Source organism: Ranitomeya variabilis, chromosome 4, assembly GCF_051348905.1.
Source record: "Ranitomeya variabilis isolate aRanVar5 chromosome 4, aRanVar5.hap1, whole genome shotgun sequence".
NCBI lineage: Eukaryota > Metazoa > Chordata > Amphibia > Anura > Dendrobatidae > Ranitomeya > Ranitomeya variabilis.
In genome coordinates this window covers 636,169,479-636,197,037 of record NC_135235.1, presented here as the reverse complement: position 1 = coordinate 636,197,037, position 27,559 = coordinate 636,169,479, and the positions used below count along the sequence as shown (strand labels likewise).

At 40.9% G+C, this 27,559-nt stretch overlaps 1 protein-coding gene across 1 annotated transcript; it reads right to left on the bottom strand.

The window, feature by feature from the left end:
* Window positions 1–1,799: 1,799 nt before the first annotated feature.
* Window positions 1,800–22,034, bottom strand: LOC143767289 (oocyte zinc finger protein XlCOF8.4-like). Its single transcript, XM_077255508.1, has 7 exons — window positions 21,908–22,034; window positions 12,110–12,259; window positions 11,801–11,980; window positions 11,333–11,456; window positions 11,152–11,249; window positions 9,987–10,077; window positions 1,800–4,430 (listed from the first exon to the last, which is right to left on the bottom strand). Exons 1-7 carry the CDS (start codon window positions 21,932–21,934, stop codon window positions 3,694–3,696), a joined length of 1,407 nt encoding a protein of 468 aa, XP_077111623.1. The 5' UTR covers window positions 21,935–22,034; the 3' UTR covers window positions 1,800–3,693.
* Between the last annotated feature and the right edge of the window lie 5,525 nt (window positions 22,035–27,559).

The following is a 27,559-nucleotide window of genomic DNA, read 5'->3' as shown; positions in this document are numbered from 1 at the left end:
GCGCATCCATAAGATGCAACAATTCTGGCACTAGCCTCTCTCTTCCCACTTGCCCTGGTGTGGTGCCAAGTGCGGAGATAGTTGGGGTTTGATGTCACCTTTGTATTGTCAGGTAGCATCAAGCCCAGAGGCTAATAAAGGATATGCATCTATAAGATGCTCCCCATTACTAACCCCATAGTGATATTGTATAAAAAATACACACCCAGAATAAAGTCCTTTAATTGAAATAATGACAGACTCCTTTAATGAAACTACATTTACCAAAAACACTTATACTCACCGCAACGCCAAATCCACTGAAGCTAATGTCTCATGTAAGAGAATTAAAATAATAAACAACCATATTCTTCACCTGTCTGCTGAGAAGATAATCCATTTGTCCCGCAAAATGTCTAGCTTTGTTACATCTGCATGGCAGACTGCATTGCTGCATTTGGAGACTATACAGTCTGCCATCCAGCAGAGACACTGAGCATGCTTGCTCAACTCAGTGCCTCGCATTGAACTCCTTTCACCTCTCTGACTTCATCGCAAGCGTGAAACAGCTTTTACGCTCACGGTGCCATCAGAAAGATCCTGGGAGTTCACAGCCAATGAACTCAGTTCAACTCACTGATGTCAGAACGAGCGCTGTTAGAATTTTTCCAACGGCGATTGTGCTGACGTCAGTGAGTTGACCTGAGTTCATTGGCTGTGAACTCCCAGGACCTTTCTGATGCCACAGCGAGTGTGAGAACTTTTTAAAAAAATTGCAGATCAGCAGGGACTCGTAGATTAATATTGGTTAGAGTGCAATCCGACTTTTTATTGGATTGCACTCATCCGTTTTCCACGCCGATGAGTATCAGCCTTAAGTGCAATACTCCCCAATCACAGTCTTCCCCAGTTTACAGGGTAGATCCTTTCATCTTCTGAGTCATGTGACTGCTTTTCCGACTTGCTGGCTCACACTTGACTCTATTATATGATGTAAGCCTGTGGAGCCACGTAATGATGCTTCATAGGCTTATATTATAAAAGTGACTTTCAGCTCACACGTAGACTCCGGTGTGAGCCATCAAGCCTTAATAGTAGTCATGTGACCCAGAAGAGGACCGGAGCGGGGCTGGAAGTCGAGGAAAATGGCAATCAGTGAATATATTAACACACATTATAGACTACATTCAAATGTACAAAGGTTTATGCTAAAAAAATGCGGTGGGGATGCTTCTTTAATATTCTAAATTTAGTTCCATTTCTCTTGCATGACTTTACTTTGATTGTAATTGTTGTTATCTTGTCTTGTATAATATGTTAATAAAATTATTTAATCCTTTCATGACTGGGCAGCTTCTGTTTTTGCACTTTCACGATTTCATCCTTAATTAATTTTTATTTTTTTTTTCCTATAACAACCAATATTAAGGGGGTCTTTTTTTATGGGTCAAGTTGCAGTTTTTAATTACACCGTTCATTACCATAAAATGTACTGGAAAACAGGGAAAAAAGTCTGTGAAATGGTGAAAAAAATGCAATTCTGCGAGGTTTTTTTGGAGGTTTTGATATTGAGGTGTCTAGTGTGCGGTAAAAACGGTCTGGAAACATCCTTTTCTAGATCAGTACCATTACAGCTATAATTGTATACATCTTTTTTTTTTAACTTAAGTTGTAAAAAAAATTGCACATTTTTTTTTAAAAAATTGGTTTGTGTTACTGTTTGCCAAGACCTATAACATTTAGTTGACACCAATTTTGGCACTGTAGTGGTTTTAGATCTTTGGTAGCGGTTTGGACACACACTGGCTCTGGGGTTAATATCAAAACAAAGTATAGTTTATTGTACTTGATAAACTTTGTAGCTCCAAAAGGAAAACAGCTTTCTTCACCCCAAATGAATAACAAAACAGTCCTTTCTTTTTGGTAAGACCAAACAAATCAAACGGTCTCACCGACTTGCTGTCACAGGCACTTTGCTGTCTTTAACATAGATTACCCACCATGAACGGTCTTCCTCCAGCTCCAGCAAAAGGTGCCTTTCACACATTCAGTATTTGGTCAGTATTTTACCTCAATATTTGTAAGCCAAAATCAGAAGTGGGTCAAATATGCAGAAGTGATGCATGTGTTTCTATTATACTTTTCCTCTGATCGTTACATTCCTGATTTTGGCTTACAAATACTGACATAAAATACTGTCTAAATGTTGAAGGTATCAACATGGCCTAACACACACTATTATTATGAACATGGCCTAACACACACTGTTATTATGACTGAAAGACCCAGACTGGAGTATGGGAGCGACTTTTGCCACTCAGGCTCTTTTGGTTGTTACTTGTGCACTTTCTCCAGGAATTGACATCATCGAGGTAAGCCTCAGTAACACATACCTGCCATCCAACACCTTACCTTCTGCTTTCTTACAGTACACATGTTTTTTGGTATTACAAGGTATTACAATTTTTTATGGCATTAATCGTATGGGTTCATTCCATAGTTTGATAAATCAGACTTTAAAGGAGTTGTCCACTTCTAGGGCAACCCCTTCTCAATCCGAATGTTTGCACCAGTTAAAATAAAAACACATTTCACCTCCCATGCTGGCACTGTTTCAGCTGGGTTGGCACTTTCTCTCCCGGGGCTCTGTAAGGTTGATATGTCATGCGAGCCATGAGCCTACTCAGAGCCAGTTTCACTGTCCCCGCCTTCAAATTACAAATTAATCAAGAGGAAGAGAGTGGCCGCAGCTATGACTTCCTTCTGATTACTTATTAGGGTGAAGGCGGGGACAGTGAAACGGATGCTGACTGGTTGCAGGGCTCGCATGACGTAACAACCTCACATTAGCCCCGGGAGAGCAGGTGCCAACACCACTCTAATAGAGTGAGTGACGACTCTGTTGGCAGGGCACCAGCATGGGATGTAAGTACAAGTGTTTTTATTTTAACGACGGCAAACATTCAGATTGAGAAAATGTTGTCCTAGAGTGGACAAGACTTTTAAGGATACAGTGATATCACAAAAGGGAGGAGGTTTGATTTCTTTATTTTTTTATTTCATTTAGGGAACCTGATCCTGTAATCTTTTGATTGCTTGGTATAATTCATGCACTCCTATGAAGCTCAGCAAAAGGATGAGGCTTGATTGCAAAAATAAGATGGAGTACTGACTATTCAATAGCACACTGCGATTGTATCATGAGCATCGACAATCATGCCATTTAAATTCCACTGTCAGTGATTCACTGTGGCATATAATGGGTTAAAAAGAGGCTGCGCGGCACTCCTTCTGGAGATGGGTGCACAAATAGGATTCCACTCCACAGTAATGACAAAATAAGTGCCAAATTTATATTTTTATTACAATTGGTTCAAGGGACTCTGTCAGCACAGAATTACTGTTAGAACCAAGTATAGACACTTTCGGTGAACTACGGTGGGACCAATCACTTAAGTACGCCTTCCCACCTGTTTGTTTTCCCTCCATCTCCTTCCACTCCTTTTCTTTGATGAAAAGATCTGGCTTCAGTGAGCTCAAGAAAGGGAGATATAGAGGGAAACTAAGTAGGTTGACTATTATAGGTTGGAAGGTGCATTGAACATTATGGCCACGCATTGATGCACTAAGCATCTATACTTGGTTTGAACTGTCATTCTGTGCCGAAAGCATCTTTAAGCCCTGCCAGAAGAAGGGATTAAAGTAGCAAAATGCCTACTTTGCTATGTGATTTCTTTGATGTACAACAAGGTGACATTTCTCTTTAAAAGTTTTCCCACATTCTGAACATGGATATGGCCTCTCCCCTGTGTGAAATCTGTGATGTCTGAAAAGATGAGATTTCTGTAAAAAACATTTCCCACATTCTGAGCATGAATATGGCTTCTCCCCTGTGTGAATTTTCTGATGTTTAACAAGATATGATTTCTCTTTAAAGCATTTCCAACATTCTGAACATATAAATGCCTGCTCCCCTGTGTGATCTCTCTGATGTGCATCAAGTTTTGATTTTTTATTAAAACTTTCCCCACATTCTAAACATGAATATGGCTTCTCCCCTGTGTGAATTTTTTCATGTCTAAGAAGATTAGATTTCTTATTAAAACAGTTCCCACATTCAGAACATGAAAATGGCTTCATTCCCATGTGAGTTCTCTGATGTATAACAAGATCTGATTTCTGAGCGAAACATTTCCCACATTCTGAACATGAATATGGCTTCTCGCATCTGTGAACTATTTGCTGTCCAAAACCCAGACAATTTTTGTATTGCTCAGCAATATTTGATGAATCAAAATATAAAATCCGCAGAAAAGGATCATATGTTAGTTTTATGCTCCGAAGTGCTTGAGCTGTGTCTGGGATAATGTATGTATGTGATGTGATACCATGATCATCTGCCGTATATTCTGAAAATGTCAGACGTCCCTCTGAGTTCCCGGTACAGTCATCTGCCAAGAATAAAACTGTTTATTAATTTTCAGTAAAAAGGCCCTGAAATATCATTAATTACAATATATATGGCACATTTTAGAACATTTCCATATAAACATTTATATTCAAATTATAGTAGGATTCAATTATCAATTGTTTACCCCCATCCTCATAGGCGATTTTTCAGCTTTCAAATTTTTCCACCCCTTCTTCCTAGAGCCATGACTTTTTTTTTCATGAGCGTTTTTTTTTTTGCAGTTTTGAATGAGACAATTCATTTTATCATATAATATACTGAAAAATTTAGGACAAAATTGTAAGTCAGGTGAAGTGGTTTAAATATAATGTTCCGCTATTGTTTTTTCTTTTCAAAGCATTAATTGTGCCATAAAATGACCTGACAATTATCCACTTCACTCCCGGGGCCATTATCAGTTTTTGTTTTTGTATTTTCCTTCCTTTCTTCCTAGAGCCATAGCTTTTTTATTTTCCCAGCAATATACAAGTGCTTCTCACTAAATTACAATATCATCAAAAAGTTAAGTTATTTCAGTTCTTCAATACAAAAAGTGAAACTCATATTATATAGAGTCATTACAAACAGAGTGATCTATTTCAAGAGTTTATTTGTTGATGTTGATCATTATGGCTTACAGCCAATTAAAACCCAAAAGTGATTATCTCAGTAAATTAGAGTACTTTTTAACACCAGCTTGAAAAATGATTTTAAAATCTGAAATTTTGGCCTCCTGAAATGTACGTTCAGTAAATGTACTCAATACTTGATCGGGGCTCGTTTTGCATCAATTACTGCATCAATGTGGAGTGGCATGGAGGCGATCAGTCTGTGGCACTGCTGAGGTGTTATGGAAGCCCAGGTTGCTTTCATAGCAGCCTTCAGCTCTTTTGCATTGTTGGGTCTGATGTCTCTCATCTTCATCTCGACAATACCCTATAGATTCTCTATGGGGTTAAGGTCAGGCGAGTTTGCTGGCCAATCAAGCACAGTGATACTGTTGTTTTTAAACCAGGTATTGGTACTTTTGGCAGTGTGGACAGGTGCCAAGTCCTGCTGGAGAATGAAATTTTCATCTCCAAAAAGCTTGTCGGCAGAGGAAACATGAAGTGCTCTAAAATTTCCTGGTAGACTGCTGCACTGACTTTGGTCTAGATAAAACACAGTGGACCTACACCAGCAGATGACATGGCACCCCAAACAATCACTGATTGTGGAAACTTCACACTAGACCTCAAGCTGCATGGATTGTGTGCCTCTCCACTCTTCCTCCAGACTCTGGGACCTTGATTTTCGAATGAAATTCAAAATTTACTTTCATCTGTAAACAACACCTTTGACCACTGAGCAACAGTCCAGTTCTTTTTCTCCTTGGCCCAGGTAAGACGCTTCTGGCGCTGTCTATTGGCCATGAGTGGCTTGACACAAGGAATGCCACACTTGTAGCTCATGTCCTGGATTTGTCTGTGTGTGGTGGCTCTTGAAGCAATGACTCCAGCAGCAGTCCAATCCTTGTGAATCTCCCTCAAATTTTTGAATGGCCTTTTCTTAACAATCCTTTCAAGACTGTTTTATCCCGGTTGCTTGTGCACCTTTTTCTACCACACTTTTTCCTTACCACTCACCATTCCATTAACCCCTTAGAGACCCTGCCTTTTTCTTTTTTGTGCTTTCGTTTTTCGCTCCCCTTCTTCCCAAAGCAATAACTTTTTTATTTTTCCGTCAATATCTTTTTTTGCGGGACGAGATGTACTTTTGAACGACACATTGGTTTTACCATGTCGTATACTAGAAAATGGGAAAAAAAATTCCAAGTGCAGTCAAATTGCAAAAAAGTGTAATCCCACAACTGTTTTTTGTTTGGCTTTTTTGCTAGGTTCACTAAATGCTAAAAATGACCTGAATTATGATTCTCCAGGTTATTATGAGTTAGTAGACACCAAACATGTCTAGTTTCTTTTTTTATCTAAGTGGTGAAACAAAATTCCAAACTTTGCTAAAAAAAAAAATAAATAAAAAAAATTGCTCAATTTTCCGATACCCGTAGCGCCTCCATTTTTTGTGATCTGGGTTTGGGTGAGGGCTTATTTTTTGCGTGCCGAGCTGACGTTTTTAATGATATCATTTCAGTGAAGATACGTTCCTTTGATCGCCTGTTATTGCATTTAAATGCAATGTCGCGTGGGACCAAAAATACGCAATTCTGGCGGTTTTTATTTTTTTTTATTGCTACGCCGTTTAGCGATCAGGTTAATCCTTTTTTAATTGATAGATCTGGCTATAACAAATATGTGTAGGTTTAATTTTTTTTATTGTTTTATTTTGAATGGGGTGAAAGGGGGGTGATTTAAACTTTTATATTTTTTTTATTTTTTTCATATTTTTTTTTTTAAATTCTTACTTTTGCCATGCTTCAATAGAAGCTGGCAGAACTTGATCGGCTCAGCTACATAGGAGCGATGCTTAGATCGCTCCTATGTAGATGAATTACAGCATTGCTATGAGCGCTGTCCACAGGGTGGCGCTCACAGCAATCCGGCATCAACAACCATAGAGGTCTTCAGGTGACCTCTGGTTGTTATGCCAATGCACCCCCGATCACGTGACGGCCGGAAGCGCTTGATAAATGCCGCTGTCAGCGTTTGACAGCGGCATTTAACTAGTTAATAGGGATGGGTGGATCACGATTTCACCCACCGCTATTGCTGGCACATGTCAGCTGTACAAAGTCACCCCCAGAAGAAGGCTGATAGCCAAAACGTGCGTAGGGGCAGGCGTGTAGCACCCACCAGAGGTAATTATTTGCACATCGTTATTAGTTGTCTGTTTCTAGAATTCCTTTTTTCTGGTTCTGACATGCTTTGCAGTAAACGTTTTTAGACATACCATGTGCATCCTATTGGGCTATTTAGGCTTTTTTTGTAGTGCTTCTTACAATATGGTGGGTTCTTATGCCGCATTTTGGTTTCCCACTTTTTAAGGCTTATCATGTTTTTGTACTTTTGGTGTTTTGTTTTTTGTTTTTCTTTAATAAAATTTGTCTTTTATATATTTGGTTCTTGAGTACATTTTTTTATCGGATTTTCAAAGTACAGCCGTACAAGTACAGCCGTACAAGTACAGCCGTACAAGTACAGCGGAGGTCGAGAAGCGGTTAACGCTTAGCAAGCCTTTGCAGGTGTTTTTTGTTAATTATTTTAATTTACTGAGATAATGACTTTGGGGTTTTCATTTTCTGTAAGCCATAATCATCAACATTAACAGAAATGAACACTTGAAATAGATCACTCTGTTTGTAATGACTCTATATAACATATGAGTTTCACTTTTTGTATTGTAGAACAGCAATAAATTAACTTTTTGATTCTAATTACGTGAGAAGCACTTGTAGCTTTATGATTGGTGTTTTTTTTTGCAGGATAAGTTGTATTTTTGAATGGAATCATTCATTATACCACATAGTGTCCTGGAAAACAGGAAAACAATTCCAAGTGCGTTGAAATTGCAAAAAAAAAGTGCAATATGTGTATGCAAGATTTGTAATGGATGTACCAACCGTGCAGGGAGACAGCTCATGAGCAGGGGAGAAGCAAAAGAGTATACAGACAGCAAAAGAGTATACAGACATTACAGCATGGGATCACTAATGATTCTTTCTTTGAAGTATAACATGGTTTAAAAACAGGCAGTGAAAATGTTTCAACAAAAAGAAAGAATAATTTGCGATCCCATGCTGTCCTGTCTGTATACGCTTTTGCGTTCTCCCCTGTCCAGGAGATATGGTATGATCAGACAATGTCCCTGTACGGTCAGACACAGCCATTACACAGTACACAGCAGGGGCACATTTATAAGATTATCTCAGCACAGGAACATTTTATTTAAACACATCCAATTGAGGAAATTATTTTTATTCCAAGATCTATTAATTAAAATAAACTTTTGTTCATGGGAAAACCCCTTCAAGGACCTTCGTTTTTGCACTTTCATTTTTTCCTCCCCTTATGTTAAGAGCCATAGCATTTTTATTTTTTCATCGACATAGCTGTGTGAGGGCTTATAATTTTTGTGGGACAAGTTATACTTTTGAAAGACACTATCCAATATGTAATGTAATGAAAAGTGGGGAAAATGCCAAGTATGGCGAAATAGCAAAAAATGAGCAATTCCACAATTGTCTATTGGGTTTTTTATTTACAGCATTAATTTTAGGAGTAAAACAATTCCTGGCACTATGATTCTCCAGGTCAGTACAATTACAGAGATACCAAACATACAGTTTTTGTTTGATTTAATTGTTCAGAAAAAAATTATAAAATTAGTAAAAAAGAATGTTTGCTTGTGTAACCATTTTCCAAGAGCTGCAACATTTTACACTTTTGTGGGATGTGGAGCTGCGTGAGGGCTTGTTTTGTTACGCTCTGAACCAATGTTTTATTAATATAATTTTGGGGTTGGTAAAATGTTATTAGTTGCCTCTTATTATATTATTTTGTTGTGGTTGCAGCGTCTTATAAAACGCAATTTCGGGGTTTTTGATTTTTTTTCTCTCGTTATGCCATTTATTGATCAAATTAATTTATTTTATATTTTGATAGATCAGACTTATTCAAAACTTGGTGCTACTCAATGTGTTTGATTTTAATTTTTTTAATAGGGGAAAAGAGTCATTTAAATTTTTAGATATTTTTTTAACTTTTTTAATGTATCTGGTAGTCTTCTTAAGGGACTCGAACATATGATTGTCTGATCACTAGTGCTCTCGCTGCATATAGCAAATATTATGGTCACATATAAACACCAGCTATGGCTGCCTTTCACAGGAGTACCATCATGACTGACATGGGGGTTATCAGCAGACCTAGTCATCATGGCAACTTGGAGCCCCCCCAATGACTTCATGGGAGCACCTGTCAGCGCAGTCAATGCCGCTGTAAAAGATTTTAAGTGGCATTTGACAGGTCAGCCTGCAGCTGTTAAAGGCAGATGATGGCTGTTGGGCCATTTTGTTTAAATGAAATATAAAGAAAAATCCATTGACTTTTCTCTAAATTATTTTCCTCCATTCAAAAGAATTCCACTGTTGGTGACTGAGACCTGCTTGGTTCAATACTGGCTTGGGAGAAGTGTAGGCCGCTACTAGTGGGGGATAGTGATGAGCGAATATACTCGTTACTCGAGATTTCCCGAGCACGCTTTTTAGTATTTTTTAGTGCTCGGAGATTTCGTTTTTCTTGCCACAACTAAATGATTTACATCTGTTAGCCAGCATAAGTACATGTGGGGATTCCCTAGCGACCAGTATATTTGCTCATTACTAGTGGGGGCATCATCACTAGTTGACTATCTATAAAAAACATATCTCCTCACCACCAGAATCCTTATAGTTAAAATCGTAAATAATAAGAAATTGCTTTTTTCGCATCGTTGCATGGGTTATAGATCAAAATCCTTGTCAAAAACTCTGCTATATATCCTAAAATTTTAAACACATAATTGTAGAAGTAGATGACTGAGTAGAACTGTGACTTCTCTGCATTTAGTGGTCACTACTCACCTGTGTGGTTATCTGTAGTAATCTCCTCTTTACACCACTCATCGCCCCTCACATATGTCTCTGTAGTAATAATATGGGGCAGATCTTCACCCTGAAAAAATATTGTACAAGTCACAGACAGATGGAGAATTATTTTTAAGACCAGAAAAGATCATTACTTAGCACAACGACCAAGGATGACATGACAGCAGTAGTTATCACATAGCTGCAGGTCTCCTGTATAAATCCAACCTGTTCTTTACTAATTCTAACAAGCATGAGACTGAAGAAGCAGGAGATCTGTGAGAAGATCCAGACAACATCTAATTTCTATGATCAGCTTTACCCTGTCATCTCCACCAAGTATAAAACATACACTAGAAGCTATCTTATTAGAGACACCTCTTTAGTAGAACGTTGCCTCTCCACTGGTCTTCAGAACCTCTTCATATGGAAAAGGGTCTGGGGTACAATAACTCCATTGAATTAATTTGCTGCAAATTGAAGTTACTGCACAAATATAATCAAACTGTCAAAGTCAATTTCACCAGATCCAATACAGAGTGTTGGGGAGGATGTTGTGCGTTATGTAGAAGTAAGGCTACGTTCACATTTGCGGTCGGCGCCGCAGCGTCGCCGCATGCGTCATGCGCCCCTATATTTAACATGGGGGCGCATGGACATGCGTCGCACTTGCATTTTGCGCCGCATGCGTCCCGGGCGCAGAGGACGCAGCAAGTTGCATTTTTGCTGCGTCCAAAATCAATGAAAAAAAAGGACGCATGCGGCGCAAAACGCAGCATTGTGCATGCGTTTTGCTGCGTTGTGCGCTGCGGCGCCGACGCTGCGGCGCACAACGCAAATGTGAACGTAGCCTAAGGGAAAGACTGGAGGAAGTTGGGCAGAGGAGCGAATGAGCAGCTCTTGGAGGCAGGTTAGGTAAGGTAAGCAATAATGTATGCATTATAATTTTTTTCTCCCACCCCTTTAATGGGCCGCTGCATAACAGCCTGCTGCCATTAACTCCAATAAAGCGAATAACAAAAAAATTCAGATTCAGGGGAACAAAATGTTTTTTTGTAGAAGTTGAGGTAAATACTGATGAATAAAAGAAGACTGAACACAATAACTTCACAACCTTCTACATATCACAGGGGAGATTTCATGACACCTTCTCTCCATCTACCTGATCATCCTGAGGAACATCGAGATCTTCTTGTTTCCAGTCCTGTTGAAGAAGAGGACGGGGACATCTCTCTGGTGATGCCCTCTCACTGGATAGAACTGGAGGAAACACATACAGGGACTGAATTTATTCTTTACATACAGATAATTATAGGCCGTGTGTATTTAGTCCTGTCTATTACCTGGTGATGTGAGGGGCTGGGAAACCTCCATCATGATGTCCTTGTACAGATCTTTGTGTCCTTCTAAATACTCCCACTCCTCCATGGAGAAATAGACGGTGACATCCTGACACCTTATAGGAACCTGACACATACAATGATACCGTCCAAAATAAAATTTCAGCGGCTGACAGCACTCTAACAGTAAAGCAAGCAAAGGCGGATGCACGCCCTAATTCCACCAAGGCCAAGTGGAAGAGTACATACCAAGGATTGAAGTGAAGGACAGCATCCAGTCTGGGTGAAAGAAATTCTTTATTAAGCCAAAATGCCCATAATGCAACGTTTCAACCCGTAAGGGGTCTTTATCAAGCATGCTGGATGCTGTCTGTCCTTCACTTCAATCCTTGGTACATACAATGATACCGTCATCCCCCGATCCCTCCATAGCATTACTGTATAATGTCCCAGCATTCCCAGCAGTGTCACCTCTCCAGTCAGCAGCTCAATCATCTTGTAGGTAAGTTCTAGGATCTTCTGGTCATTGATGTCCTCATGTATCAGGGGGTGAGGTGGAGGCCCCATGATTTCGCTCCGGGGTCTTTCCCATTCCTCAGACACAGGGATCTCACAGCGCTCACTAGATGTCTTCTTCACTAGTGTGTAATCCTGGTTATGGAGAGACACATTAATAAATCTCACTACAGACATTTCCAGAGTCCTCACCTCTCCAGTTCTGTCCATCTGTTATTCCCATAGATAAGAATGATGTAATGTGACGTCATCAGAATCTCTCACCTCTCCAGTAAGCCAGAAGAGGATCTCTAGGGTGAGATTTAATATCCTTTCCGCCATCACTTCCCTGTCCCTATCCATCTTTGACCGGTCAATCAGAAAAATGATCTTATATAGAAGATCTCCTCTGAGAAGATCCGATATTGTAGGCACCTGAATAGGGAGAAGATGATGATGTAACATCATGCGTTCTAGGTAAAAATACAATTACTGGAGATATACTGAAAATGAGATGCGTGTCATAAAGATGGAGCTCAGCCTGAACACCATGTGTTCTATGACCGTCCTCAAGAATCTGCCGTCTAAGGGGATAGTGGTGGATATTATCACTACATCAGCCTCTCAGGTCACAGAAACTTCAGAAACATGGAAAAGAATGGCAGAAATTCAAAGGCCCTGATTCATCGATGCTATTTCTCCATATTAGTGGAGGAATTTCCTCCTTTTTCAGAGGGTTGAGTATTTCTGCATTATTCTCTAAAAGTCACTTTTTAAGTTGTGTTTTCTAAGTCTTTTTTATATTTTGCTTCAACAACTTTGGTTTTCTACTTGTAATAGACAGACTAAGGGTACTGTCACACTGTGAAATTTCGATCGCTACGACGGTACGATTCGTGACGTTCTAGCGATATCGTTACGATATCGCAGTGTCTGACATGCAGCAGCGATCAGGGATCCTGCTGAGAATCGTACGTCGTAGCAGATCGTTTGGAACTTTCTTTCGTCGCTTGATCACCCGCTGACATCGCTGGATCGTTGTGTGTGACAGCGATCCAGCGATGCGTTCGCTGGTAACCAGGGTAAACATCGGGTAACTAAGCGCAGGGCCGCGCTTAGTAACCCGATGTTTACCGTGGTTACCAGCGTAAAAGTAAAAAAAAACAAACCGTACATACTCACCATCTGATGTCCGTCAGGTCCCTTGCAGTCTGCTTCCCTCTCTGACTGTGAGCACCGGCCGGAAAGTGAGAGCAGATCACAGCGGTGACGTCAGCGCTGCGCTCTGCTCCCAGTGTATGGCCGGCACTGTCAGAGCAGGAAGCAGACTGCAAGGGACCGGACGGACATCAGATGGTGAGCATGTACGGTTTGTTTTTTTTTACTTTTACGCTGGTAACCACGGTAAACATCGGGTTACTAAGCGCGGCCCTGCGCTTAGTTACCCGATGTTTACCCTGGTTACCAGCGAACCTCGGCATCGCTCCAGCGCCGTGATTGCAAAGTGTGACCGCAGTCTACGACGCTGGAGCGATATTCATACGACGCTGCGACGTCACGAATCGTGCCGTCGCAGCGATGGAAATTTCACAGTGTGACAGTACCCTAATGAAAAGCAACTGTTACAAAATATTGCATTTTGTTTGCTGATCTCATTACAGTCGCCTCATCTGCAGTATTGTATCTAGTGAAGTTTTTAATTCATTGCATTTTTAGACAAATCTGTAGCTTTATAAGGCCACATGAACTTGTTGAGTATTAGGTGAATTTTTTACCAAAACCAGGAGTGGGCAAAAAATGCAGAAGTGGTGACGTGTTTCTCTTATATTATTCCTCTGCTTCAAAGTGTTCATGTGGCCTAAAGGTTTTGCACCTTTTGGCGCTAGAAAAGTAGTTAAAGGAAAACAATTTTTGATTTTACACAAAGTTCTTAAATCGCATGTGCCATTTTGAAGAATTTGGTGCAAATAAACATTAGAGAATACCACAAGACAATAACAAAGTGACTTTATGAATTCACAAATGATGAATCAGGGCCAGAGATGACACTGGGAGGGTCCCAGTGAGTGATATGAGGAAGATTCACAGGATTCATTAATTACAGTCATGGCCAAATGTTGGCACCCTTGAAATTGTTCCAGAAAATTATTGCAATTATACTTTTTGTTATACTTATGTTTATTTCCTTTGTGTGTATTGGAACAACAGAAAAAAACACAGAGAAAAACAGGCAAATTGGACATAATTTAACACAAAACCACAAAAAATGTCAGGACAAAATTGTTGACATTTTACCAAAATAGTAGGTAAACAACTTTGTTTCAAGCATGTGATACTCGTTCAAACTCATCGACAGCAAGTATCAGGTGTGGGCAATATGAAAATCACACCTAAAACCAGTGTGCCACACTAAGCATGGAGAACAGAAATAGGAGAACAGAACTGTCTGAGCACTTGGGAACCAAAATTGTTAAAAAATGTCAACAATCTCAAAGTTAAAAGTTAATCTCCAGAGATCTTTTTCCTTTGTCCACGGTGTGCAATATAATGAAAAAGTTTACAACCCATGGCATTGTAGCTAATCTCCCTGGATGAGGACAGCAGAGAAAAATTGATGAAAGGTTGCAACGGAGGATAGTCTGGATGGTGGATAAGCAGCCCCAATCAAGTTTCAAAGAAATTCAATCTGTCCTGCAGGCTCAGGGCGCATCAGTGTCTGCACAAACTATCCGTCGACATTTGAATGAAATGAAAGGCTATGTCAGGAGACCCAGGAAGACTACACTGCTGACACAGCAGCATAAAAAACCTAGACTGCAAGTTGCCAAAATGTACGTGAGTAAGCCAAAATCCATCTGGGATAGTGTCTTGTGCACAAATCAAACCAAGATAAAGTTTGTTAGTAAAGCACATCATTCTACTGTTTACTGAAAACGAAATGTGTCCTACAAAGAAAAGAACACAGTACCTACAGTCAAATATGGTGGAGATTCAAAGACGTTTTGGGGCTGTTTTGCCGCCTTTGGCACTATAGTGCACAGTGTCAGAAAGCTGGGTTTGAATCCGTGGTCATGGGTTTTCCAACAGGACAAAACATACTTCAAGAAGCATCAATGGATGGAAACAAAGTGCTGGAGAGTTCTGAAGTGGCCAGCAATGAGTCCAGATCTAAATTCCATTGAACACCTGTGGAGAGATCTTAAAATTGCTGTTTGGAGAAGATGCCCTTCAAATATAAGGACCTAGAGCAGTTTAAAAAAAACAAGAGTGGACCAAAATTCCAGTTCAGAGGAGTAAGAAGCTTGTTGATGGTTATAGGAAGAGACTGACTGCAGTTATTTATTTCAAAAGGTGTGCAACCAAATATCAAGTTGAGAGTGCAAAAAAATTTCTCTGGACCATTTTTGGGGTTTTGTGTGAAATGAGGTCAAATTTGCCTTTTTTCTCAGTTTTTTGTGTTGTTCTAATATACACAAAGGAAATAAACATGTGTATAACAAAACATGTAATTGCAATCATTTTCTGGGAGAAATACTTCTTTTTCTGGACCAATTTCAAGTGTACTAATACTTATGGCCATGACTGTATAACAACCGCAATTATAAATGTTTCCTGAAGAAACAGTGACAGAAACAAGTCCGGCATATAGAACCGCAAAGATGTTTCCCCAGGAGATGTGTGTTCTTCTCTCTAGGGCCACATCAGCACATTACTGTCCTTACCACTGTATGGGGCCCAGTGAGCAGAAGGAAAGAGGGGGGCCTGGAATCAGTCAAGGCCCCCCTTCGTGCTTCTATTCACCGAGCACGGGGGTATAATAAAGTATCATGCGCCAGTGCACGGAGGTTTCTTGAAGCTCCACAGCCGTCAAAACTGAATGGCCGGCCAGCTCCAAGGAGGTCCTCCGCCTCTTCTGTGAGGTGCTGTTGATGGCGTACACGCGTCGGCATGTACACGTGCCACTCGCCGGCATACCAGTCCAGAAGTGAAGCTGCAAGGGATCGTATTAGAGGTACATATGAAAACTTTATTTTTTAATGAAATTAATTAAATGTGTGAATGTTAATGATGATGAATTGAGGGTGTCTGAAGGGGGACTCTGAATGTTGATGTATTGAGGTGGGGTAACGCAAATAATAATGAATTGGGGGTGGGGGACAACAAATGATGAATTCAGGGTGGGGTACAGCAAATGATGAACTGAGGGTGGGGGACGGAGTACAGCAAACGATGAATTGAAGGTGAAGGTGGGGAGAACAAATGATGAGTTGAGGGGGTTGGGGGAGAACAAATAATGATGAATTGAAAATGAGGGAAAATAGCAAATGAGGAAATGAGGGTGGGATACAGTAAATGATGATGAATTGAGGAAGGGGGAGAGCAAATGATGAATTGAGGGTGGATACAGTAAATCATTATGAATTGAGGGAGGAGAGCAAATGATGAATTGAGGATGGTGGACAACAAATGATGAATTGGGGGTGGGAGAGAGAGGATATAATATAATGAATTGGGGAGGAGGGGTACATGTAAAGATAATGAATTGGAGGAGCGGGAGGTACAGAGAGGGGGGAGTTGAGGACGCAGGAGTGTGACTGGAATTGGGGGAAAGAGTACAGTTTTTAATTAATTTATATATGTATAGGGTGAGGAAAGTGGCTATTTTTACTTAATGGGGGTACAGAGCTGGATTACAATTTATATTTGGAATGGTGGGTTGCATAATAATTAATTATATGTTAATGGTGGGTGCAAATCTTTATTCAGTTGCGTAGTATAGAAGTTGGGGAATGTGCTCTAGATAACTGTGATATTTTATGTAGAGACGAGTCCTGGCTGGAAGAAGTGATGGCGGTCTGCGCTGGATGAAGAAGAAAAGCGAAGATGAAGGTCTTCAACTATGGACTTCACCGGTGAGTTAAAGTGTTGCCCATACACTTGCACTATATACTATGTACAGAGCTCCTGCTTATAATGGCACTTGTGGTAATATTAGTATTATGGGTTTGGTTTTTTTTTACTAATGATCAGTATTGAAGTATTTGGTTACTATGTTGTGGTAATATGTGGTCTGGTCATAGCCTGATGGTTTTTATTCATTCTATGTGGTATTATTCGGTCACTATGTGGTGTGTTATGTGATCTGGACATGATGTGACATTATTTGTTCCTTGTATGTAGTATTATTCGGTCACTATGCGGTGGTAATATGTGGTCCAGTCATGGTATGGTGGTTTTGTTCCTTGTATGTGATATTATTCGGTCAGTATGTGGTAGTAATATGTAGTCTGTCCATGGTGTGATGGTATTTGTTCCTTGAATGTATTATTATTCAGTCACCATTTGGTAGTAATATTTGGTCTGGCCATGGTGTGGTGGTATTTGTCCCTTGTATGTGGTATTATTATTAGTCACTAAGTGGAGCTAATATGGGGTTTAGTAATAGTGTGGTGGTTTTGTTCTTTGTTTCTGGTATTATTCGATCACTATGTGGTGGTAATATGTGGTCTGGCCATGGTGTGATGGTATTTGTTCCTTGAATGTTGTATTATTCAGTCACTCTGTGGTTGTAATATGTGGTCTGGTAATGGTGTGATGATATTTGTTCCTGTATGTAGTATTATTCGGTCACTAAGTGGTGGTAATATGTGGTCTGGTCATGGTGTGGCAGTATTTGTTCATTTTAAGTGGCATTATTCGGTCATTAAGTGATGGTAATATGTGGTCCTGCCATGGTGCGACGTTATTTATTCCTTGTATGTGGTATTATTCAGTCAGTATGTGGTGGTAATATGTGTTCCAGGCATGGTGTGATGGCGTTAGTTCCTTGTATATGGTATTATTCGGTCACTATGTGGTGGTAATATGTGATCTGGTCATGATGTGGTGGTATTTGTTCCTTGTATGTGGTATTACTCTGTCACTATTTTGGGGTAATATGTGGTCTTACCAAGGTTTGATTGTATTTGTTGCTTGTATGTGGTATTATTCAGTTAAAATGCACTCTACAATCACTCTATGGTGATAATATGCAGTCTGGTCATGGTGTTGCGGTATTTGTTTCTTGTATGTGGTAATATTCCATCACTATTCCATCACTATGTGGTGGTAATATGTGATCTGGTCATAGTGTGGCAATATTTGATCTTTGTATTTGGTATTATTTGGTAAAGATGTGGTGGTAATATGTGGTCCTGCCATGGTGTGACAGTATTTATTCCTTGTATGTGGTATTATTGGTCACTATGTGGTGGTAATATGTGGTGTGGTCATGGTGTGGCAGTATTTGTTCATTGTATGCGGTAATATTCACAGGGCTGTGGAGTCGGAGCCAATTTTGGTGGAGTCCGAGTCCGTAAAAAATGGACCAATTCCAACTCCTAAAATATATAATAACTTGGGTACAGTAGTTCAGTGCAGTTTGTGGGGAATATGTTTTTCATTAGAATTTGGGAAAGGTATGAAATGTCGTATAAATGTCTGTCCTAATCCTGCTCTAAGGTATAGACTTTGAGCTGAGATGAATTCGTGCTGCAGTTTATGTTCATGGTAAGTAGTGAAGCTCCTCCTCTACAGATAAGGGGAAAAAAATAACAAACACACATGGAAGGAATGCCTGCACTCATCTCAGAACTTCTGGAGTGAACAGGAAAGCAGGATTAAGATAAGTACTTCTTAAAACATATCTAAACTTTCAATAAACTGTGCATAAATCCATAGTCCAGTATATGTTGTCTCTGTATGCTTGATGTTTATGTTTGTTTTTCCTCTTAGCTCATGTTTGGAGAAATTAGCTGCTCTGATTACTTATATACACTACATGTAGAATATAAGGGGAAAACTGTTTTCTAACATCTCAAATTTGGAAATACAGTAACAGAATCGATGAGGACTAGTGATGAGCGAGTATACTCGTTGCTCGGGTGGTCTCCGAGTATTTGTGACTGCTCAGAGATTTAGTTTTCGTTGCCTCAGCTGCATGATTTACAGCTGATAGACAGCTTGAATACATGTGGGAATTCTCTAGCAACCAGGCAACCCCCACATGTACTCAGGCTGGCTAGCAGCCATAAATCATGCAGCTGCGTCAACAAAAACTAAATCTCCGAACAGTTACAAATACTCGGAGACCACCCGAGTGTGCTCGGGAAAACCCGAGCAACGAGTATACTTGCTCATCACTAATGAGGACATATATATTTTTGTGTGTGTGTGTTCTGGAATATGATTCAACACAAACATTCTCCCTCCCTCTTCCCCTCTTCATAGTCTGTGAAGAAATATGATGTGAAGCATTTAGTGAGCTCTACCCTAAGACAAGCCTGACATTGAATGTTCAGAGTACAGCTATCTAACAACCTTATTTACAAACTTTATACTTATCATCTGTCCTATTGATTTATGCAAATATTGTTTTATTTCTATCCTAAATTATACAGTGCATGATTCCCTATTCTTGTAACAATTACAATATACTTAATGTTTTTTTATAGGACAAAATTATTTTGATAGCGAATTTGCATAATTACAAAATGTCTAAGAAGCCTCTTATGAAGTCAGTTGTATTTGAGTATTTCACAGTGACTCAAGATAATAAACATTTTGTGTGTCAGTGTATAAGTGACCCAGATGAAAACTAATGCTGTCATGTCAAAATCAGTGCATACTCAGGAAGTGATCTAAATGCTCTAAGAGCTTCCAAGCTAAAAAGACATTTACAACGCTGCCACCCAGGAGTTTACAAAGCTGTGACTGAAAGCTGTGACTGAAAAAGATCACAGCAACATCAAGAAACCAGAGACTGGCACTTCCCGCAAGGCAAAGGAGGAGGAAAGAGCATCTCAAACGTCAGTTACAAGATATGGCTAGATCCACAATTGCCCCTTTTCCAGCATGTCTCTTCAAGTTGGAATCAATTTTAGGGGTTCTGGCAGCATGTGGTATCTTTCGGTCACTTTGTGGTGTTAATATGTGGTCTGGTTGTGGTGTGGCGGTATTTGCTCCATGTATGTGATATTACTTGGTCACTATGTGGTGGCGATATGTGGTTTGGTCATGGTGTGATGGTATTTGTACCTTATTTGTGATATTATTGGTAATTTTAAAAAATGTATGTGACATATTTCCTTAAAGAAAAGTATACCTAAAAAAAGCATTGGATTTTTAAGAAAAGTTTAATAGATTAGAGTAGGGCCCGGCCAAATGACTCTACCTTGTCGTGGTGGTGGTATAAAAAAAATCTTATGGCGAAAACAAAGCTACTGGCCATGTATGTGATCTGGTGTTTGATGGGAACTGTTAATATGTGATTGGTGAGGACCTGGCAAAAAAGTGTTTTTCAAGAATGGATGGGGGGATTGTGGAAGGTTCGAGGGGCAGAGTCTCAAGGGGGCCCAAAAATGTTGCCAGTATGGGGCCCTGAAATTCCTGGTGAGAGCCCTGCTTCTCTCTATTCATCGTCTATGGGACAGCGGAGAACCGAGCGCGGCTCTGATTGGTGACAATGCAGGAGGCGAATTATAAGGAGATGATAAGGGAATCGCTGATGTTTTCTGTCCCCAGAGAAGGAATAAACCTCATTAATCTATCTATATAATTGTCTAAGGTCCACTTCGGTCTCTTTGTCTGTCTGTCTGTCACTGAAATCCCGCGTCGCTGATTGGTCGCAGCCGGCTAGGCGCGACCAATCAGCGACGAGCACAGTCCGGCCGCGAATTGGCCCCTCCCTACTCTCCTCTAGTCAGTGCCCCCTCCATACTCCCCTCCAGTAAGCTCCCACATAGCGTTTTAGCAGTCCATTAAACGGACTGCGTTACACCGCAGCATAAAGCGGTGTAACGCAGTCCGTTAACGCTGCCATTTACCCTGTGTGACCAACTTTTTACTATTGATGCTGCCTATGCAGCATCAATAGTAAAAACATATGTTAAAAATAATAATGATTAAAAAAAATCATTATATTCTCACCTTCCGTCGTCCGCGCCAACCTTTCCCTCTCCTCGTGACGCTCCGGTCCCAAGAATGCATTGCGGCAACGACCAGTGATGACGTAGCAGTCTCGCGAGATGATGACATAGCGGTCTCGCGAGACCGCACATTCTCACAGGTTATTGCCGCAAGGCATTACTGGGAACGGAGCGTCGTGACAAGCATCGCTAAAGGCCTGGGCTGGACCCGGGGGCCGCCGGAAGGTGAGTATATAACTATTTTTTATTTTAATTCTTTTTTTATCAGGGATATGGTGCCCACATTGCTATATACTACATGGGCTGTGTTATATACTATGTGGGCTGTGTTACATACTGCGTGGGCTGTGTTATATACTACGTCGCTGTGCTGTAGACTACGCGGCTGTGCTATATACTACATGGCTGTGTTATATACTGCATGGGCTGTGCTATATACTATGTGGGCTGTGCTATATACTACATGGGCTCTTATATACTGTGTGGGCTGTGTTATATACTATGTGCCTGTGCGATATACTACGTGGCTGTGTTATATACTGCGTGGGCTGTGCTATAGACTACGTGCCTGTGCTATATACTACATGGCTGTGTTATATACTGCGTGGGCTGTGCTATATACTACGTGCCTGTGCTATATACTACATGGCTGTGTTATATACTACGTGGGCTGTGTTATATGCTACAAGGGCTGTGAGACTCTTTCGCCCAGGGCCCTCAAAAACCTGCAGCAGGCCCCGGCTTCACTGATTGGCGCAATCAGCGACAGGCGCAGTCCGGCCGCGAATTGGCATGGGATTTGAACCACGCTTCGCTAATTGGTCGCGCCTGGCCAGCCAAATCCTGTGTATTCATTGCATTATTCTGAAATCGTCATACATATTCTAGAATACCCGATGCGTTAGAATCGGGCCACCATCTAGTAATTTATATGTTCCCAGAACCTTCTATTAAATCCGACCCATAACTATCCCACATACGGCGACATCAGTGGGAAATAACAGAAGTTCTGGCTCCAGAAAAGTCAGTAAGTTATATGAGAGCTAGACTGAATGGCACCAGCACTGAGGGGGTTACTGCCCCCTGCGCCCAGTAATGGGGAATCTCCAGCACCTACCTCCACCTGCAGAGCCGCACACCTCATATATGGCTGCTCTGTGCGCACAGGACCTGGGATGAGGTCACAGTCATGTGATCAGTTACATTAGGGGTGGAGTCTCGGCCCTCAGACTCTTCATCATCCCAGGTCCTGTGCGCACAGAGCAGCCATATATGTGGTGTGCGGCTCTGCAGGTGGAGGAAGGTGGAGATTCCCCATTACTGGGCGCAGGGGGCAATAACCCCCTCAGTGCTGAGCCTCTTTCGCTGTATTGTCATTGCTTCATTATAATATCCATAGCTATGTATCCTCTAAACTAGGACACACGTTGCCCCCCACAGTACGATATAACCTACTGCCCCTCACACAGATGTTCACCCCCACAGAGCGAGCACACACACACTGCGGTCCCCCTCCCTCCACTTTAGTGGCTGACTATCCTGCACTGAATGCGGCAGACCTACAGGTGGCGCCAGTCTGTCCTTTCTTCCTAATCCCTGCATGTGTTGTGTGGCTGTCGAACGAGAGACATACAGACAGACGCGCGGCGGTTCGAGCATATTTTTTGAGCACGCCGAAAATACTCGATTAGCTCTCGAGCGTTTGTAAGGGGGTGACCGAGGCACATGATCCGCTTACTTCCCGCATCGTGGGCACAGCCACATGCGGGAAGTGAGCGGATCAATGCATTCCTATGGGTGCAGAATCGCTGCAATTCTGCACAAAGAAGTGACATGCTGCGGGTTGTAAACCGCTGCATTTCTGCGCGGTTTTTCCCGCAGCATGTGCACAGCGGTTTGTGGTTTCCATAGGGTTTACATGTAACTGTAAACGCTATGGAAACTGCCGCGGACCCGCAGCATCAAAATCACCGCAGATCCGCGGTAAAACCCGCAAAGTGTGAACATGGCCTTAAAGTACACATATTTAGTATCACCGCGTCTGTAACGACTCACTCTATAGAACTGTCCCACTAGTTAACCCCTTTATCATCATACTGCCGAACAAAAAGTGCAATAAAACGTGATCAAAGCAACGGATATAAATAAAGATGGTACCGCTGAAAATGTCATTTTGTCTTGCAAAAAACAAGCTACTAAACAGCTCAATCAGCAGAAAAATTAAAAAGTTATAGCTCTCAGAATAAAGAGATGCAAAAATAATTATTTTTTTCTATAAAATAGTTTTTGTGTACAAGCGTCAAAACATAAAAAAAATATAAATGAGGTATCGCCGTAATCGTACTGACCCAAAGAATAAAGCTGCCTTAGTTTACCACACGCGGAACGGTATAAAAAACAAAAGCAATTCCTGAATCGGAATAGAAAGCGATCAAAAAATGTCATGTGCCCGAAAATGGTACCAATAAAAACGTCAGCTTGCCCCGCAAAAAGCAAGCACTCACATGATTCTGTCGGCCAAAATATGAAAAAATTATAGCTCTCAAAATATGGTAATGCAAAAACTAGTTTTCGCAATAAAAAGCGTCTTTTAGTGTGCGACAGCTGTAAAACATAAAATCCGCTATAAATCTGGTATCGCTGTAATCGCACCGACCTGTAGAATAAAGTCGCCTAATCACTTATACCGCATGAGGAGCGGCATAAAAAATAAATAAAACCAATTCTTTACATGCTGTTGATTTTTATTTTTTTTTTTTCATTCTGTCTCCCAAAGATCGTAGTAAGGCTCGGCGCACATTTATCCTTATCTCAGTGCTTACACCGGGGTTTCCGTGTAATATGTGAAATACGTGATTCAGACAGAACCTCTGGCGGAAGATTCCCTATAATGAGGCAGATGGAGGTACTGTGGGTGCCATAGGACCTGTGATCCAGCGGTGTCCATCTTTTTAGGATTGCATAAAAGTGCCGTCGGACACAGTTTTGTGCACTTCTGGAAAAAAAAGGAAACCACAGAACAGAGGCCAGATGGAGTCCAGAGTGACTCTGCTGTCAGACTATAGTGAATGGATCCAACGGGGGTTTCATCTAAATCATGTCACTCAGAGATTTAGATGGAAACCACAAAGTAAGTGCTCAACGTAGAGTGCTGGATAAATGTGATCCAAAACGTTATGTAAAATGTTCCCAATAAAAGCTTCCACTCAATCCACAAAAAAGCAAGCTCTCACTCAGATCTGTCATCTGTTAACAGAAATATAGGGGGCTGCCACTTTACTGGTTGTACAAAGGATCTGGAAAAACGAAATGGCTCCTCACCTGCCAAAAGAAATTCAGCAAATTCTCCGCTCCCAAATCCAAATGACCCCTCCCTTCTGAGCCCCGCTGTGCATAAACAACATTTAGCGACCAAATGTTTGGCATTTCTTTAGTTTTGAGAGCTTGCCTAATTTACAGGTGAGTGTCTCCAGAAGCATGAGCTGGGCATAACGTACTGGTGACTGCAACATACTGGTCACTACAACTGCAGTTTGCAATTTTCACTCAGTAACATCCACTGCTGCCTGTTTCTGGAAAACACCCATGGGGTCAAAATCGTCACTACATCTGTAGATAAATTCCCAAAGGGTTATAATTTCCAAAATGGGTTCACTTATGGGGGTACATCTGCACTGTAATATGGCGCTACTTCACTTCTGAGCTTTGCACTGTACCTCAAAAGTAGTTTTTGACCACATATGGGGTATCGGTGAACTCAGGAGAAATTGCACAACAAACTTTGTGGTCCATTTTCTTCTTTTGCCCTTGCAAAAATACAAAATTTGTATCTAAAAAAGATTTTTGTGGGAAAAATATGATTTTATTTTTACAGCTTAACGTTATGATCTTCTGTGAAGCACCTGGGGGTTCAAGGTGCTCAATACTCATCTAGATAAGGTCCCACAGGGGTCTAGTTTCCAAAATGGTGTCACTTGTGGGGGGTTTCCACTGTTTAGCCACATCAGGGGCTCTTCAAACGCAACATGGTGTCCGTTAATTATTCCATCAAATTTTGCATTCAAAAAGTCAAATGACGCTCCTTCCCTTCTAAGTCCTGCCGTGCGCCAAAACAGTGGTTTTCCCCCACATATGGGGTATCAGCATACTCAGGAAAAAATGGCACAACAAAGTGTATGGAGCAATTTCTCCTGTTAACCTTCTGAAAATGCAAAATATGGAGCTTAAAAAGATTTATTTGGGAAAAATTTGATTTTGTATTTCCACGGCTCTACACTATAAACGTCTGTGAAGCACCTGTGGGTTCAAGGTGTTCAATACACATCTAGACCAGTTCCCTAAGGGGTCTAGTTACCAAAATGGTGTCACTTGTTGGGGGTTTCCTCTGTTTAGGCACTTCAGGGGCTCTCCAAACACAACATGGCAACCGCTAATTATTCCAGCATATTTTACATTCAAAAAATCAAATGGCGCTCCTTCCCTTCCGAGCATTGCCGTGTGCCCAAACAGTAGATTTCCCCCACATATGGGTTACCGCATGCTCAGGATAAACTGCACAACAAAATGTATGGTCCATTTTCTCTTGTTACCCTTGCGAAAGTAAAAAAAAATTAGGTCTAAATGAAATTTTTTGTGAAAGAAAAGTAAATGCTTATTTTTTTTCCTTCCACATTCCAAAAATTCCTGTGAAGCACCTGAAGGGTTAATAAACTTCTTGAATGTGGTTTTGAGTACCTTGAGGGGTGCAGTTTTTAGAATGGTGTCATTTTCTGTCATATAGACCCCTCAAAGTGACTTCAAGTGTGAGGTGGTCCCTAAAAAAAAAAAAAAGAGAAATCACTGGTCAACTTTTAACCCTTATAACATCCTAACAAAAAAAAATTATGTTTCCAAAATTGTGCTGATGTAAAGTAGACATGTGGGAAATGTTATTTATTAACTATTTCGTGCGATATGCCTCTCTGATTTAAGGGCATAAAAATTAAAAGTTTGAAAATTGCAAAATTTTCAATTGCCAAATTTCCTTTTTTTTCACAAATATACGCAAGTCATATCAAATAAATGTTACCGCTATCATAAAGTACAATATGTCACGAGAAAACATTCTCACAATCACCGGGATCCGTTGAAGATTTCCAGAGTTCTGACCTCATAAAGTGACAATGATCAGAATTGTAAAAATTGGCCCGGTCATTTAGGTGAAAACAGGCTTCGTCTCAAAGGTGTTAATCTACAACGGTATGTTAATATATCGGTTATGATTAATATACATGAATCGCAATGATTGCATCGGCTTAGAAGCTGTGTCTCTGGGGTCACTGTGATTAATAGGTGTGCTACATACATGATCAAGGTACAAGAAGTGCCAAACATCTTTCTAGACTGTATGGCCGCAAGGATCATGCAGCAATAAGACCTTTTTACTTTTAGACCGATTTCACACATCCATACAGTACAGACCAAAAGTTTGGACACACCTTCTCATTTAAAGATTTTTCTGTATTTTCATGACTATGAAAATTGTACATTCACACTGAAGGCATCAAAACTATGAATTAACACATGTGGAATAAAGTACTTAACAAAAAAGTGTGAGACATCTGAAATTATGTCTTATATTCTAGGTTCTTCAAAGTAGCCACCTTTTGCTATGATGACTGCTTTGCACACTTTTGGCATTCTCTTGATGAGCTTCAAGAGGTAGTCACCGGTAATGGTTTTCCAACAATCTTGAAGGAGTTCCCAGAGATGATTAGCACTTGTTGGCCCTTTTGCCTTCACTCTGCGGTCCAGCTCACCCCAAACCGTCTCGATTGGGTTCAGGTCTGGTGACTGTGGAGGTCAGGTCATCTGGCGTAGCACCCCATCACTCTCCTTCTTGGTCAAATAGCCCTTACACAGCCTGGAGGTGTGTTTGAGGTCATTGTCCTGTTGAAAAAATAAATGATGGTCCAACTAAAAACAAACCGGATGGAATAGCATGCTGCTGCAAGATGCTGTGGTAGCCATGCTGGTTCAGTATGCCTTCAATTTTGAATAAATCCCCAACAGTGTCACCAGCAAAGCACCCCCACACCATCACACCTCCTCCTCCATACTTCACGGTGGGAACCAGGCATGTAGAGTCCATCCGTTCACCTTTTCTGCGTCGCACAAAGACACGGTGATTGGAACCAAAGATCTCAAATTTTGACTCATCAGACCAAAGCAGAGATTTCCACTGGTCTAATGTCCATTCCTTGTGTTCTTTTGCCCAAATAGGTCTCTTCTACTTGTTGCCTGTCCTTAGCAGTGGTTTCCTAGCAGCTATTTTACCATGAAGGCCTGCTGCACAAAGTCTCCTCTTAACAGTTGTTGTAGAGATGTTTCTGCTGCTAGAACTCTGTGTGGCATTGACCTGGTCTCTAATCTGAGCTGCTGTTAACCTGCGATTTCTGAGGCTGGTGACTCAGATAAACTTATCCTCAGAAGCAGAGGTGACTCTTGGTCTTCCTTTCCAGGGGCGGACCTCATGTGAGCCATTTCTTTGTAGTGCTTGATGGTTTTTGCAACTGCACTTGGGGACACTTTCAAAGTTTTCCCAATTTTTCAGACTGACTGACCTTCATTTCTTAAAGTAATGATGGCCACTCGTTTTTCTTTACTTAGCTGCTTTTTTCTTGCCATTATACAAATTCTAACAGTCTATTCAGTAGGACTATCAGCTGTGTATCCACCAGACTTCTGCACAACACAACTGATGGTCCCAACCCCATTTATAAGGCAAGAA

Bases quoted from the DNA above. Each gene is read 5' to 3' on its own strand.
- LOC143767289 (XM_077255508.1), bottom strand. From the start codon at position 21,934: ATGAGGTGTGCGGCTCTGCAGGTGGAG. The intron at 11,457-11,800 runs GTGACACTGCTG...TGTATGTGTCAG, and splicing joins TTGAGCTGCTGACTGGAGAG to GTTCCTATAAGGTGTCAGGA. The intron at 10,078-11,151 runs GTAGATGGAGAG...ATATTTTTTCAG, and splicing joins ATGTTCCTCAGGATGATCAG to GGTGAAGATCTGCCCCATAT.